The 17,202-nt window shown below is 46.3% G+C and overlaps 1 protein-coding gene across 1 annotated transcript in view; it reads left to right on the top strand.

Moving 5' to 3' along the window:
• LOC129693486 (E3 ubiquitin-protein ligase TRIM39-like) overlaps positions 1–12,600 on the top strand; it is a 13,648-nt gene extending 1,048 nt beyond the window's left edge. Inside the window, exon 3 of the mRNA XM_055630295.1 lies at positions 11,891–12,600. Coding sequence (XP_055486270.1) covers positions 11,891–12,423 — 533 coding nt within the window. The 3' untranslated portion in view covers positions 12,424–12,600. The remainder of the gene's footprint in view (positions 1–11,890) is intronic.
• The last annotated feature ends 4,602 nt before the right edge of the window (positions 12,601–17,202 follow it).

The raw sequence follows: 17,202 nt of genomic DNA, 5'->3' as shown, positions 1-17,202 counted from the left end.
ACACGCTGGATCAATGGTCAATCGTTGATTAAATTATCCTTGCGAAGGTGGGTGTTGGGTGGATGAATGAGAATTAATGGGCACGTGAAATGGAATAGGCAGCAGGGAATTAAAGTCATAAGGAATAGGAGTAGAATGAGGCCATTTGGCCCATCATATCTACCCCACAATTCAATCATGGCTGACGTATCTCTCCTAACCCCATTCTCCTGCCCTCCCCCACAACCTCTGACACCTGACATCAAGAATCTATCCCTCTCTGCCTTAAAAAATATCCACTGCCTTCTGTGGCAAAGAATTCCACAGATTCACCAGACTCTGACTAAAGAAATCTCTCCTCATCTTCTCCCTTGAAGAACGGCCTTTAATCCTGAGTCCCACCAGCGGAAACATCCATACTTACAAAATTCTTAAGGGGTTGGACAGGCTAGATGCAGGAAGATTGTTCCCGATGTTAGGGAAGTCCAGGACAAGGGGTCACAGCTTAAGGATAAGGGGGAAATCCTTTAAACCCGAGATGAGAAGAACTTTTTTTCACACAGATAGTGGTGAATCTCTGGAACTCTCTGCCACAGAGGGTAGATGAGGCCAGTTCATTGGCTATATTTAAGAGGGAGTTAGATGTGGCCCTTGTGGCTAAGGGGATCAGGGGGTATGGAGAGAAGGCAGGTACGGGATACTGAGTTGGATGATCAGCCATGATCATATTGAATGGCGGTGCAGGCTCAAAGGGCCGAATGGCCTACTCCTGCACCTAATTTCTATGTTTCTATGTTTCTATTAGCAGGCCGTGACCATAATATACGTTTTAATCTACAATTTGAGTATAGGAGCAGGGAGGTTCTACTGAAGTTGTACAGGGTGTTGGTGAGACCACACCTGGAGTATTGCGTACAGTTTTGGTCTCCTAATCTGAGGAAAGATATTCTTGCCATAGAGGGAGTACAGAGAAGGTTCACCAGACCGATTCCTGGGATGTCAGGACATTCATATGAAGAAAGACTGGATAGACTCGGCTTGTACTCGCTAGAATTTAGAAGATTGAGGGGGGATCTTATAGAAACATACAAAATTCTTAAGGGGTTGGACAGGCTAGATGCAGGAAGATTATTCCCGATGTTGGGGAAGTGCAGAACTAGGGGTCACAGTTTAAGGATAAGGGGGAAATCTTTTAGGACCGAGATGAGGAAAATATTTTTCACACACAGTGGTGAATCTCTGGAATTATCTGTCACAGAAGGTAGTTGAGGCCAGTTCATTGGCTATATTTAAGAGGCAGTTAGATGTGGCCCTTGTGGCTAAAGGGATCAGGGGGTATGGAGAGGAGACAGGGATGGGATACTGAGTTGAATGATCAGCCATGAATGGCGGTGCAGGCTCGAAGGGCCGAATGGCCTACTCCTACACCTATTTTCTATGTTTCTATAATTTGAGAGGGAGAAGGGTAAATCGGAAATGTCAGCATTACAGTTGAGCAAAGGGGACTATGGAGGCATGAGGAAGGAGCTGGCCAGAGTTGACTGGAAAGAGACCGTGGCAGGGATGACAGTGAATGGCAGATATTTCTGGCAATAATACAGAGGGTGCAGGATCAGTTCCTCCCAAAGAAGAAGACAGATTCTAAGGGGAGTAAAAGGCGATCGTGGCTGACATGGGAAGTCAGGGACAGTGTCAAAATAAAAGAGATGTATAACATAGCAAAGGTGAGCGGGAAGCCAGAGGTTTGGGAAACTTTGAAAGAGCAGCCAGGCATGAGACAGGAACAAAATGAAAAATGAGGAAGAGAGATGGGGGCCCTGGGGAGCATTGCCCCCAGCTAGGATTCCAAGGGGCAATGCCGCTGATGGGGGTAAAAGGGGGCTGTGCTCCCTTTATGCAGAAATATTTTGATAATTGTTCATTGAAATGACACAATTTTCTTGCCTATTCATCCTTAATTTATACTATACATTTTTTAAAATTGTTCTTAAATAACACATTTTACTTGCCTGTCACTTCTTAATTTACACAGAAAATTTGCGATAATCATACGTTAAAATGACCCAAATCCTTGCTTGTTTACCCATGTCATATTGAAAATATGTTATATTAAACCAGCACTTACACCACTGTTAACATGATACTGTGCTTACTCACTCTAATTAGAGAGGTATCCTCTGCACAGATTTTTTGATAATTATACCTTGAAATGGCATTTCCTTGCTTGTTTACCCTTAATTGATACTTTAAAAAAAAAATTATACCTGATTGATTCGAGTTTAAAAAAAGAACATTGTGGTGTCTATTAGATTAGATTAGATTAGATTTTATTTGTTGTCATTTGAACTCAGTTTGTACTCGCTAGAATTTAGAAGATTGAGGGGGGATCTTATGGAAACTTACAAAATTCTTAAGGGGTTGGACAGGCTAGGTGCAGGAAGATTGTTCCCGATGTTGGGGAAGTCCAGAACAAGGGGTCACAGCTTAAGGATAAGGGGGAAATCTTTTTGGACCGAGATGAGGAAAACATTTTTCACACAGAGAGTGGTGAATCTGTGGAATTATCTGTCACAGAAGGTAGTTGAGGCCAGTTCATTGGCTATATTTAAGAGGGAGTTAGATGTGGCCCTTGTGGCTAAAGGGATCAGGGGGTATGGAGAGAAGGCAGGGATGGGATACTGAGTTGAATGATCAGCCATGAATGGCGGTGCAGGCTCGAAGGGCCGAATGACCTACTCCTACACCTATTTTCTATGTTTCTATGTTTCTACAATTTGAGAGGGAGAAGGGTATATCGGAAATGTCAGCATTACAGTTGAGCAAAGGGGACTATGGAGGCATGAGGAAGGAGCTGGCCAGAGTTGACTGGAAAGAGACCGTGGCACGGATGACAGCGAATGGCAGATATTTCTGGCAATAATACAGAGGGTGCAGGATCAGTTCCTCCCAAAGAAGAAGACAGATTCTAAGGGGAGTAAAAGGCGATCGTGGCTGACATGGGAAGTCAGGGACAGTGTCAAAATAAAAGAGATGTATAACATAGCAAAGGTGAGCGGGAAGCCAGAGGTTTGGAAAACTTTGAAAGAGCAGCCAGGCATGAGACAGGAACAAAATGAAAAAAGAGGAAGAGAGATGGGGGCCCTGGGGAGCATTGCCCCCAGCTAGGATTCCAAGGGGCAATGCCGCGGGTCATCCGGGTCATCCTCAACCCCGCAACTCAGGCGGGAGAAGTCGCCGTTGCGGAAGCCCCGAAGAGCGGCCTCCCACCACATGCATGACATACAGACTCTTGAATGCATTTGTTTTTCAAATGAAACAGTTCTTATATTTTAACACCGTAACAAGTCATATACTAGATGGATGCAATGTTTTCCCATTTTCTTTCATGGGAATAGAAACATCGAAAATAGGTGCAGGAGGAGGCCGTTCGGCCCTTCGAGCCAGCACCGCCATTCATTCTGATCATGGCTGATCGTCCCCAGTCAATAACCCGTGCCTGCCCTCTCCCCATTGTTCTGTAGATTCAGGATCGGTTCCTGTGGATTGGAGGGCAGCTATTGTTTAAGAAAGGAGGGAGAGAGAAAACAGGGGATTATAGACCAGTTAGCCTGACATCGGTGGTGGGGAAGATGTTGGAGTCATTTATAAAAGATTTGGATAGCAGTAACAGCAGCAGTCCGAGTCAGCATGGATTTACAAAGGGGAAATCATGCTTGACTAATCTTCTGGAATTGTTTGAGGATGTATCCAGGATAATGGACAAGGGAGAGCCAGTGGATGGAGTGTACCTGGACTGTCAGAATGATAAGGTCCCACATAGGAGATTAGTGGGCAAAATTAGAGTAATTAGGGTACCGCAAGGCTCGGTGCTGGGATCGCAGCTATTTACATTATAAATTAATGATATAGATGAAGGGATTAAGAGTAACATTAGCAAATTTGCAGATGACACAAAGCTGGGTGGCAGTGTGAACTGTGAGGAGGATGCTAGGATGATGCAGGGTGATTTGGACAGGTTGGGGTAGTGGGCAGATACAGTTTAATGCGGATAAATGTGAGATTATCCAGTTTGGTGGCAAGAACAGGAAGGCAGATTAATATCTGAATGGTGTCAAGTTAGGAAAAGGATGTACAACGAGATCAGGGTGTACTTGTTCATCAGTCAGTGAAAGTAAGCATGCAGGTACAGCAGGCAGTGAAGAAAGCTAATGGCATGTTGGCCTTCATAACAAGAGGAGTTGAGTATCGGAGCAAAGAGGTCCTTCTACAGTTGTACAGGACCCTTGTGAGACCACGCCTGGAGTATTGCATGCAGTTTTGGTCTCCAAATTTGAGGTAGGACATTTTTGCTGTTGAGTGAGTGCAGCGTAGGTTCACCAGGTTAATTCCCAGGATGGCAGGACCGTCATATGCTGAGAGAATGGAACGGCTGGGCTTGTATACGCTGGAACTTAGAAGGATGAGAAGGGATCTTATTGAAACATATGCTTTTTAAGGGTTTGGACACGCTAGAGGCAGGAAACTTGTTTCCAATGTTGGGGGAGTCCAGAGCCAGGGGCCACAGTTTAAGAATAAGGGGTAAGCCATTCAGAACAGAGATGGGGAAACACTTTTTCACACAGAGAGTTGTGAGTCTGTGGAATTCTCTGCCTCAGAGTGCGGTGGAGGTCGGTTCTCTGGATACTTTCAAGAGAGAGCCAGATAGGGTTCCTGAAGATAGCGGAGTCAGGAGATATGGGGAGAAGGCAGGAACGGGGTACTGATTGTGGTTGATCAGCCATGATCACTTTGAATGGCAGTGCTGGCCTTCATTCCTACTACCAAAATGCACGACTCCACACCTCGCTACACTGTATTCCATGTGCAACTTCTCTGCCCACTCTCCCATCCTGTCCAAGTCCGTCTGCAGGGTTCCTGCTTTCTCTTCACTACTCGCCCCTCCACCTATTTTTGTATCATCCGCAAGTTTTGCTACAAAGCCTTCAATCCCCTCGTCCAAACCATTAATATACAACGTGAAGAGTAGTGGCCCCAGCACCGACCCTTGTGGAACTCAACTAGTCACTGGCAGCCAACCAGTAAAATACCCTTTATTGCCACTCTCTGCCTTCTAGAAACATAGAAACATAGAAAATAGGTGCAGGAGGAGGCCATTCGGCCCTTCGAGCCAACACCGCCATTCATTGTGATCATGGCTGATCACCCCCTATCAATAACCCGTGCCTGCCTTCTCCCCATATCCCTTGACTCCACTAGCCCCTAGAGCTCTATCTAACTCTCTCTTAAATTCATCCAGTGACTTGGCCTCCACTGCCCCCTGTGGCAGGGAATTCCATGAATTCACAACTCTCTGGGTGAAAAAGTTTTTTCTCACCTCAGTCTTAAATGACCTCCCCTTTATTCTAAGACTGTGGCCCCTGGTTCTGGACTCGCCCAACATTGGGAACATTCTTCCTGCATCTAGCTTGTCCAGTCCATTTATAATTTTGTATGTTTCTATAAGATCCCCCTCATCCTTCTAAACTCCAGTGAATACAAACCTAGTCTTTTCAATCTTTCCTCATCTAACAGTCCCGCCATCCCAGGGATCAATCTCGTGAACCTACGCTGCACTGCCTCATCCAGCCAACCTGCGATCCAAGCCAGTATCTGCCCTCTGATACCGTGGGCTCTCATCTTCCTAAGCAGGCTAATATGTGGCACCTTATCAAAGTCTTTCTGAATATCGAAGTGAAAAAAAACATCTACTGTCTCTCCTTTGTCTGTCCTGCTATTTACTTCAAAGAATTCCAGCAAACTTATGAAGCAAGAACTCCCTTTCACAAAGCCATGCTGACTTTGGCCTATTTTAGCGTCAACTTCGAAGTACCCCGTAACCTCATCCTTTATAATGGACTCAAATCTTACAAACCACAGAAGTCAGACTAACAGGCCTCTCGTTCCCACTATTCTGCCTTGCTCCCTTTTTGTGCAGCAAGGTAATGTTGGCAATTTTGCAATCAGCTGCGACCACTCATGACTAGTGATTCCTGAAATATCACTATCAATGCCTGCACAATCTCTAAAGCCATCACTTTCAGAACCCCAGGGTTCAGTCCATCTGGCCCAGGTGACTTGTCCACCAGCCAAAGAAGCTTCCCAAGCACCGTCTCCCTGGTAATAAATAACCACTCCACCTTCTGACTTGAATTTCAGACAAGTTGCGATATTGTGGGTCGAGGTTCGATGGATTATACGATTACCCTCACTACATTTCAGACGCATTTTGACAAACAACTGAATTGAAAGTTCTTCAGTCTGAAGAAGGGTCTCATAGAAACATAGAAAATAGGTGCAGGAGGATGCTATTCGGCCCTTCGAGCCAGCACTGCCATTCATTCTGATCATGGCTGATCGTCCCCAGTCAATAACCCGTGCCTGCCCTCTCCCCATTGTTCTGTAGATTCAGGATCGGTTCCTGTGGATTGGAGGGCAGCTAATGTTCTCCCACTTTTTAAGAAAGGAGGGAGAGAGAAAACAGGGGATTATAGACCAGTTAGCCTGACATCGGTGGTGGGGAAGATGTTGGAGTCATTTATAAAAGATGAAGTAGCGGCACATTTGGATAGCAGTAACAGCAGCAGTCCGAGTCAGCATGGATTTACAAAGGGGAAATCATGCTTGACTAATCTTCTGGAATTGTTTGAGGATGTATCCAGGATAATGGACAAGGGAGAGCCAGTGGATGTAGTGTACCTGGACTGTCAGAATGATAAGGTCCCACATAGGAGATTAGTGGGCAAAATTAGAGTAATTAGGGTACCGCAAGGCTCGGTGCTGGGACCGCAGCTATTTACATTATAAATTAATGATATAGATGGAGGGATTAAGAGTAACATTAGCAAATTTGCAGATGACACAAAGCTGGGTGGCAGTGTGAACTGTGAGGAGGATGATAGGATGATGCAGGGTGATTTGGACAGGTTGGGGGAGTGGGCAGATACAGTTTAATGCGGATAAATGTGAGGTTATCCAGTTTGGTGGCAAGAACAGGAAGGCAGATTAATATCTGAATGGTGTCAAGTTAGGAAAAGGGTGTACAACGAGATCAGGGTGTACTTGTTCATCAGTCAGTAAAGTAAGCATGCAGGTACAGCAGGCAGTGAAGAAAGCTAATGGCATGTTGGCCTTCATAACAAGAGGAGTTAAGTATCGGAGCAAAGAGGTCCTTCTACAGTTGTACAGGACCCTTGTGAGACCACGCCTGGAGTATTGCATGCAGTTTTGGTCTCCAAATTTGAGGTAGGACATTTTTGATGTTGAGTGAGTGCAGCGTAGGTTCACCAGGTTAATTCCCAGGATGGCAGGACCGTCATATGCTGAGAGAATGGAACGGCTGGGCTTGTATACGCTGGAACTTAGAAGGATGAGAAGGGATCTTATTGAAACATATGCTTTTTAAGGGTTTGGACACGCTAGAGGCAGGAAACTTGTTTCCGATGTTGGGGGAGTCCAGAGCCAGGGGCCACAGTTTAAGAATAAGGGGTAAGCCATTCAGAACAGAGATGGGGAAACACTTTTTCACACAGAGAGTTGTGAGTCTGTGGAATTCTCTGCCTCAGAGGGCGGTGGAGGTCGGTTCTCTGGATACTTTCAAGAGAGAGCTAGATAGGGTTCCTGAAGATAGCGGAGTCAGGAGATATGGGGAGAAGGCAGGAACGGGGTACTGATTGTGGATGATCAGCCATGATCACTTTGAATGGCAGTACTGGCCTTCATTCCTACTACCAAAATGCACGACTCCACACCTCGCTACACTGTATTCCATGTGCAACTTCTCTGCCCACTCTCCCATCCTGTCCAAGTCCTTCTGCAGGGTTCCTGCTTTCTCTTCACTACTCGCCCCTCCACCTATTTTTGTATCATCCGCAAGTTTTGCTACAAAGCCTTCAATCCCCTCGTCCAAACCATTAATATACAACGTGAAGAGCAGTGGCCCCAGCACCGACCCTTGTGGAACTCAACTAGTCACTGGCAGCCAACCAGTAAAATACCCTTTATTGCCACTCTCTGTCTTCTAGAAACATAGAAACATAGAAAATAGGTGTAGGAGGAGGCCATTCGGCCCTTTGAGCCAGCACCGCCATTCAATATGATCATGGCTGATCATCCCCTATCAATAACCCGTGCCTGTCTTCTCCCCATATCCCTTGACTCCACTAGCCCCGAGAGCTCTATCTAACTCTCTCTTAAATCCATCCAGTGACTTGGCCTCCACTGCCCTCTGTGGCAGGGAATTCCCTGAATTCACAACTCTCTGGGTGAAAAAGTTTTTTCTCACCTCAGTCTTAAATGACCTCCCCTTTATTCTAAGACTGTGGGCCCTGGTTCTGGACTCGCCCAACATTGGGAACATTTTTCCTGCATCTAGCACCATTTATAATTTTATATGTTTCTATAAGATATCCCCTCATCCTTCTAAACTCCAGTGAATACAAACCTAGTCTTTTCAATCTTTCCTCATGTGACAGTCCCGCCATCCCAGGGATCAATCTCGTGAACCTACGCTGCACTGCCTCAATCACAAGGATGTCCTTCCTCAAATTAGGAGACCAAAACTGTACACAATGCTCCCGATGTGGTCTCGACCTGAATAGTCACCCATTCCTTCTCTCCAGAGATGCTGCCTATCCCTCTGAGTTACTCCAGCTTTTTGTGTCTACCTTTGACTGTGTCTATCTTTAAGTACAACCAAATAACCATATAACAATTACAGCACGGAAACAGGCCATCTCGGCCCTACAAGTCCGTGCCGAACAAATTTTTTTTCCCCTTAGTCCCACCTGCCTGCACTCATACCATAACCCTCCATTCCCTTCTCATCCAAATGCCTATCCAATTTATTTTTAAATGATACCAATGAACCTGCCTCCACCACTTCCACTGGAAGCTCATTCCACACCGCTACCACTCTCTGAGTAAAGAAGTTCCCCCTCATATTACCCCTAAACTTCTGTCCCTTAATTCTGAAGTCATGTCCTCTTGTTTGAATCCTCCCTATTCTCAAAGGGAAAAGCTTGTCCACATCAACTCTGTCTATCCCTCTCACCATTTTAAAGACCTCTATCAAGTCCCCCCTCAACCTTCTGCGCTCCAGAGAATAAAGACCTAACTTATTCAACCTATCTCTGTAACTTAGTTGTTGAAACCCAGGCAACATTCTAGTAAATCTCCTCTGTACTCTCTCTATTTTGTTGACATCCTTCCTATAATTGGGCGACCAAAATTGTACACCATACTCCAGATTTGGTCTCACCCAATGCCTTGTACAATTTTAACATTACATCCCAGCTTCTATACTCAGTGCTCTGATTTATAAAGGCTAGCATACCAAAAGCTTTCTTTACCACCCTATCTATATGAGATTCCACCTTCAAGGAACTATGCACGGTTATACCCAGATCCCTCTGTTCAACTGTATTCTTCAATTCCCTACCATTTACCATGTACGTCCTATTTTGATTTGTCCTGCCAAGGTGTAGCACCTCACATTTATCAGCATTAAACTCCATCTGCCATCTTTCAGCCCATTTTTCCAAATGGCCTAAATCACTCTGTAGACTCTGTAGTACGGAGATTCAAAGATTAATGGTATTTTGGACTGAAGGGAAATTGAAGATTTGATCTACCACCAAGCTCATCTACTGGGAAGCTTCACAGAGTCAGAGAGCTATGTAGCACAGCAACAGGCCCTTTGACTTGACTCGACCATGCCGAACAAGTTTCCCAACCAAGCTAACCGCACTTGCCTCAGTCAGGCTCATATCCTTCCAAGTCTTTCTTATCCACGTATCTACCCAATTCTCAGTAAAATGTTGGCATTTTACCAGCCCCGACCACTTCCTCTGTCAGATCGTTCCATGTACACACGATCCACTGACTGAAAAACCCGCTCCTCAGAGTGTGTTATTGTTTCCACTCTCACCTGAAACCGATGCACTCTCGGTTTAGACTCTCCGATCTTGTGTAAAGTATTGTGGCTAATCATCCTTTCCGTGAATCTTATACATAGAAACATAGAAACATAGAAATTAGGTGCAGGAGTAGGCCATTCGGCCCTTCGAGCCTGCACCGCCATTTAATATGATCATGGCTGATCATCCAACTCAGTATCCCGTACCTGCCTTCTCTCCATACCCTCTGATCCCCTTGGCCACAAGGGCCACATCTAACTCCCTCTTAAATATAGCCAATGAACTGGCCTCAACTACCCTCTGTGGCAGAGAGTTCCAGAGATTCACCACTCTCTGTGTGAAAAAGGTTCTCCTCATCTCGGTTTTAAAGGATTTCCCCCTTATCCTTAAGCTGTGACCCCTTGTCCTGGACTCCCCCAACATCGGGAACATTCTTCCTGCATCTAGCCTGTCCAACCCCTTAAGAATTTTGTAAGTTTCTATAAGATCCCCTCTCAATCTCCTAAATTCCAGAGAGTACAAACCAAGTCTATCCAGTCTTTCTTCATAAGACAGTCCTGACATCCCAGGAATCAGTCTGGTGAACCTTCTCTGCACTCCCTCTATGGCAATAATGTCCTTCCTCAGATTTGGAGACCAAAACTGCACGCAATACTCCAGGTGTGGTCTCACCAAGACCCTATACAACTGCAGTAGAACCTCCCTGCTCCTATACTCAAATCCTCTTGCTATGAAAGCCAACATGCCATTCGCTTTCTTTACTGCCTGCTGCACCTGCATGCCTACCTTCAATGACTGGTGTACCATGACACCCAGGTCTCGCTGCATCTCCCCCTTTCCCAATCGGCCACCGTTTAGATATACACATCTATAATGTCACCCTGACAGGCTCCCAAGAGAAAACATGTCCCAGTCTGAATAGTCTGTTCCAGGAATGAATGAGTTAACCTATGATGAGAGTTTGTCAGCATTTGGCCTGTACTCGCTGGAGTTTAGAAGAAAGAGGGGGGGGGGGGGGGGGACCCCATTGAAGAATAGTGGAAGGCTTGGATAGAGTGGATGTGGAGAGGATGTTTCCACTAGTGGGAGAGTTTAGGACTAGAGGTCACAGGCTCAGAATTAAAGGATGTTCTTTTCGGAAGGAGATGAGGGGAAATGTTTTTAATCAGAGGGTGGTGAATTTGTGGGATTCGTCGCCACAGAAGGCTGTAGAGGCCACGTCGATGGATATTTTTAAGGCAGAAATGGATAGATTCTTGATTAGTGCGGGTGTCAGAGGTTATGGGGAGAAGGCAGGAGAATGGGGTTAGGAGGGAGAGATAGATCAGCCATGATTGAATGGTGGAGTAGACTTGATGGGCCGAATGGCCTTATTCGAATGCTTTCACTTATGACTTTCTGACTGTCCAATTTCACCTGATAACCAAGCCTTTCAGACCTGATGAATTCATTGTAAATCCGTTTCCACCCACTCCAATTGACCAACAAACCCACCCTTCCCTTTGTCTCACCACTCAGAAAACACAGGAGCAGGTCATCTGGCCCCTCATGTCTCCTCCCATTCGCAATGATCATGGCATCCACCCCACACCTCTACCTCCTCTTTAGCAACCTCAAATTGCCACTCACCTCAATATCCACCTGCCTCCATATCTGAATATCCCCCTCCTCCTTCGTTTCCCCGTCACCCCTGCAATCTCGTAGTCCTCTTCATCCTCTGCACTCGTCCTCCCCGACCCCCCTCCCGCGTTCCCTTCCGAGACTTCACGGAGTTCCCCTCTCTATCCCGGATCAAAACTCGGGAGAGATGTCTGTTGTCCATCCGATGTTGTTCGGATGAAACCCGGTCAAGGTGTCAGTTGTCCGCTGTGCCTGAGGCCGAGCGGCTACTCTCCCGCCTGTGCCCGAGTCTCCCCCCGACCCCCGGGGACTCTCTGATTCTCTGCTTCTCCCCCCAGTCTCCGTCACCCTGGATGTGGAAACCGCGCATCCGCTGCTCGAGGTGTCTGAGGATCGGAAGAGAGTGAGACGGACCCGGACCCGGAGGTGTCTCCCTGACACCGGGAAGAGGTTTACAGACTGGGCATGTTTGCTGGGATCGGAGGGATTCACATCGGGGAGACATTACTGGGAGGTGGAGGTGGCGGGGAGTCAGGGCTGGAGTCTGGGAGTCGCCGCAGAGTCTGTGGAGAGGAAGAGAAGGTGCACGCCGTCCCCGGACACTGGTATCTGGGGCATCTGGCGAGATGGTGAGCAGTTTGAAGCAGTCACCTCCCCTCCATCCCGTATCCCCAACCGGCCCGTCCCCGCGAGGGTGGGAGTTTATCTCTGTTACGAGTCCGGGACAGTTTCATTTTACGACGCGGACACCAAGTCCCATCTCCACACGTTCAGTGAGAATAAATTCACGGAGAAACTTTATCCTTTCTTCGGGCCTTGGGAACAAAACCAGTGGCTGAGAATCTGCTCCAGTTCCGCTCCGGATGTGTAAAAGGGTTGCTGGCCAACAGGTCGGCGCCAGTTTGGGGTCGGTGGACAACAGATCGGCGCTGAGCGACTCCCAATTAATCCCAATATACCACGTCGTAAAACCCCAGTGAGCGCGGAAATAGAACCAGAGGGAATGTAAATGTTAGGAAGAGTGAAATAAACTGCAACTGAAATCAGAGCTGTTTGTCTGTCTGTCGATCCGTTCATTTTAACGTGTTAACCGCGTCCGTCAACGGAACAGAAATTACTTTTGTGACAATATAAAGATTGAAACAATCTCCCTTCCCGCGTGTTCAGCAGCAGCCACGAGCGGCGGGCCCTGAGCTCCGGGATCCCCCGAGTCACAACGAGGTTGGTGAGGACTTCCAACAGCAGCGTAAAGGCGAGTTTGGGGGTAGGTGGGGATAGAAGGGCGGAATAACATCGGAAATTCCCTGGAGTGGGAGTAGGCAAAGTGAACAATGGAAATGGTACATACAAGAAATCTGTTGACATAGTTGACAATTGGATTAGTAAGTATGCAGATGATACTAAGATAGGTGGCGTTGTGGACAATGAAGTAGATTTTCAAAGTCTACAGAGAGATTTAGGCCTGTTGGAAGAGTGGGCTGAAAGATGGCAGATGGAGTTTAATGCTGATAAGTGTGAGGTGCTACATCTTGGCAGGACAAATCAAAATAGGACGTACATGGTAGATGGTAGGGAATTGAAGAATGTAGGTGAACAGAGGGATCTAGGAATAACTGTGCACAGTTCCCTGAAGGTAGAATATCATGTTGATAGGGTGGTAAAGAAAGCTTTTGGTGTGCTGGCCTTTATAAATCAGAGCATTGAGTATAGAAGTTGGGATGAAATGTTAAAATTGTACAAGGCATTGGTGAGGCCAATTGTGGAGTATGGTGTACAATTTTGGTTGCCTAATTATAGGAAGGATGTCAACAAAATAGAGAGAATACAGAGGAGATTTACTAGAATGTTGCCTGGGTTTCAGCAACTAAGTTACAGAGAAAGGTTGAACAAGTTAGGTCTTTATTCTTTGGAGCGCAGCAGGTTAAGGGGGGCTTGATAGAGGTCTTTAAAATGATGAGAGGGATAGACAAAGTTGATGTGGACCAGCTTTTCCCGTTGAGAGTAGGGAAGATTCAAACAAGAGGACATGACTTGAGAATTAAGGGACAGAAGTTTAGGGGTAACATGAGGGGGGAACTTCTTTACTCAGAGAGTGGTAGCTGTGTGGAATGAGCTTCCAGTGAAGGTGGTGGAGGCAGGTTCGATTTTATCATTTAAAAATAAATTGGATAGTTATATGGACGGGAAAGGAATGGAGGGTTATAGTCTGAGTGCAGGTATATGAGACTAGGGGAGAATACGTGTTCGGCACGGACTAGAAGGGCCGAGATGGCCTGTTTCCGTGCTGTAATTGTTATATGGTTATAGTTTAGTTTACAAAAACCACCAAAGTGCTGGAGGAACTCAGCGGGCCAGGCAGCATCTGTGGAGGGGAATGAACAGACCACGTCGAGTCAAGTCTATTCGTCACATACACATACGAGATGTGCAGTGAAATGAAAAGTGGCAAATGCTCGCGGACTTTGTGCAAAAAAAAAAACTACACAACAGAATGGAACAGAATCACATATTCACATATTACATATCTGGGAGGGAAACATAGAAACATAGAAACATAAAAATTAGGTGCAGGAGTAGGCCATTCGGCCCTTCGAGCCTGCACCGCCATTTAATATGATCATGGCTGATCATCCAACTCAGTATCCCGTACCTGCCTTTTCTCCATACCCCCTGATCCCCTTAGCCACAAGGGCCACATCTAACTCCCTCTTAAATATAGCCAATGAACTGGCCTCAACTACCCTCTGTGGCAGAGAGTTCCAGAGATTCACCACTCTGTGTGAAAAAAGTTCTCCTCATCTCGGTTTTAAAGGATTTCCCCCTTATCCTTAAGCTGTGACCCCTTGTCCTGGACTTCCCCAACATCGGGAGCAATCTTCCTGCATCTAGCCTGTCCAACCCCTTAAGAATTTTGTAAGTTCCTATAAGATCCCCTCTCAATCTCCTAAATTCTAGAGAGTATAAACCAAGTCTATCCAGTCTTTCTTCATGAGACAGTCCTGACATCCCAGGAATGAGTCTGGTGAACCTTCTCTGCACTCCCTCTATGGCAATAATGTCCTTCCTCAGATTCGGGGAGCCTCTGCAGAGCCTTCTGCAGAGCCTTCCCCGGGCAGAGCAGTTCCCAAACCAAATTGTGATGTTTCGGGACAAGATGCTTCCCACAGCCTCTTAGTAGAAGCACTGGAGGATCCTCAGAGACACTCTGAATTTCCTTAATGCCTGAGGTGGTAAAGGCGCTGCCTTGCCTTTCTCACCGGTGCTGCAGCGTGTGATGTCCATGTCAGATCCACTGAGATGTGGACTCCCAGGTATTTAAAGCAGCTCACCCTATCCACAGTATCCCCATTTATCCTCAATGGTGTGTAAGTTCTCGGATGTTGTGCCCTCCTATGCATCGGAAACGCGACCCTTCTTTCGGCTGAAGAAGGAATTCCAAGGGCTACAGGTTCGTTAAATCTGAGTGAATTAAATGGTGTTGATGTCATTCGGAAGAGGACGGTAAAGATCTGACTCGGGAGGTGTGAATGGGAGTGAGGAATTAAATCAGAAATTACTTGAAGGGAGAAGAATAACGCTGAATGGTGGGAGGGGGAAATACAATGGGCCTATCAGTGTTGTTGCTGGCCATGTACAACTGGAACAGGCTGTGGAAAAGGCTCTTCGGCCCACAGAGAATGTGGGGCAGTACAATGCCCAGCTAATCTCTGTTTCCTCCAGTTATCCAGTTTCCTACCACATCCCAAAGGCGGGCGATTTTGTAGGTTTGTCAGAAACCACTGGTGTGCATGGAGTGGAAGTGAAAGTGGGATAACATAGAACTAGTGTGAACGGGTGATCGATGGCCAGCGTGGACTCGATGGGCCTGTTTCCATGCTGTATCGAAAATGCAGCATCCTGTTATTGTAACAATGTGTGTGCATGATTAGAGGGGAAAGAGGTTTTACGAGGATGTTGCCAGGAATCGAGGTCCCGAGCCTTCGGGAGAGGTTGAGCAGAGTAGGAATCTGTTCCTTGGAAGAGCGCAGGAGGATCTTTTTGAGATGGAAAAAATCTTGAGAGGAACAGATCGGGAAGACGCACAGAGTCTCTTGCCAAGAGTAGGGCACTCAAGAATCAGAGGACATATGTTTTAGATGAGGATGGAAATATTCAACAGGAGCCTGAGGGGTAACTTGTTCACACAAAGAGAGAGTACAGAGGAGCTTTACTAGAATGTTGCCTGGGTTTCAGCAACTAAGTTACAGAGAAAGGTTGAACAAGTTAGGGCTTTATTCTTTGGAGCGCAGAAGGTTAAGAGGGGACTTGATAGAGGTTTTTTTAAAATGATGAGAGGGATAGACAGAGTTGACGTGGAAAAGCTTTTCCCACTGAGAGTAGGGAAGATTCAAACAAGGGGACATGACTTGAGAATTAAGGGACTGAAGTTTAGGGGTAACATGAAACATAGAAACATAGAAATTAGGTGCAGGAGTAGGCCATTCGGCCCTTCGAGCCTGCACCGCCATTCAATATGATCATGGCTGATCATCCAACTCAGTATCCCGTACCTGCCTTCTCTCCATACCCCCTGATCTCCATAGCCACAAGGGCCACATCTAACTCCCTCTTAAATATAGCCAATGAACTGGCCTCAACTACCCTCTGTGGCATAGAGTTCCAGAGATTCACCACTCTCTGAGGGGGAACTTCTTTACTCAGAGAGTGGTAGCTGTGTGGAATGAGCTTCCAGTGAAGGTGGTGGGGGCAGGTTCGTTTTTTATCATTTAAAAATAAATTGGATCGTTATATGGATGGGAAGGGAATGGAGGGTTATGGTCTGAGCGCAGGTATATGGGACTAGGGGAGATTATGTGTTCGGCACGGACTAGAAGGGTCGAGATGGCCTGTTTCCGTGCTGTAATTGTTATATGGTTATATGGTTATAAAGGGTGGTGGGTGTGTGGAACGAGCTGCTGGGGGAGGTAGTTGAGGCAGGGACTATCGCAACGTTTAAGACGCATTTAGACAGGTACTTGGAGCGGACAGGTTTAGAGATATGGTTAAACACAGGTAGTGCAGTTCGGTTCAAAAACCCAATGCTTGTGGGTAAGGACGGAGCTGCTCCTGAACGTGGTTCTGTGGGATTTCAAGCTCAGGTGCAGAGGGTAGAACTGCAGCTTCACTGCGTCAGAGTCCCGGACACGAACCTGAGCACAAATGCCGAGCTTGAAATCCCACAGAACCATGTTCAGGAACAGCTCCTTACCCACAACCATTCGGGGTTTGAACCGACGTGCATCAACTGTGTTTGACCCATATCTCTAAACCTGTCCTATCCAAGTACCTGTCTAAATGCGTCTTAAACGGTGCGATAATAATAATAATAATAATAAATACTTTATTGATCCCCTCAGGGAAATTCAGATGTCCAGAAGCCCCCAACCAACAAACCCACAGATTCAAAATGATAGCAGACAGAAAATACATAGAATACACTGTGGACTCTACCTGAGAGCAATAAATACTTAAAAAGACCAATAATTAACAATTAAAAATTAAAAATTGCAAGAATGCATCCCCCTACAGCATAGCGGTCCGAATTATAAAATCTAATGGCTGCAGGGGTGAAGGATCTCCTGAACCGCTCCGTTCTACAGGGCACGGAGAG

The sequence above is a fragment of the Leucoraja erinacea genome, unplaced genomic scaffold (genome assembly GCF_028641065.1).
Source record: "Leucoraja erinacea ecotype New England unplaced genomic scaffold, Leri_hhj_1 Leri_312S, whole genome shotgun sequence".
Lineage (NCBI taxonomy): Eukaryota > Metazoa > Chordata > Chondrichthyes > Rajiformes > Rajidae > Leucoraja > Leucoraja erinaceus.
The sequence above is the reverse complement of the archived record's forward strand: the minus strand, read 5'-3'. Positions and strand labels throughout refer to the sequence as shown.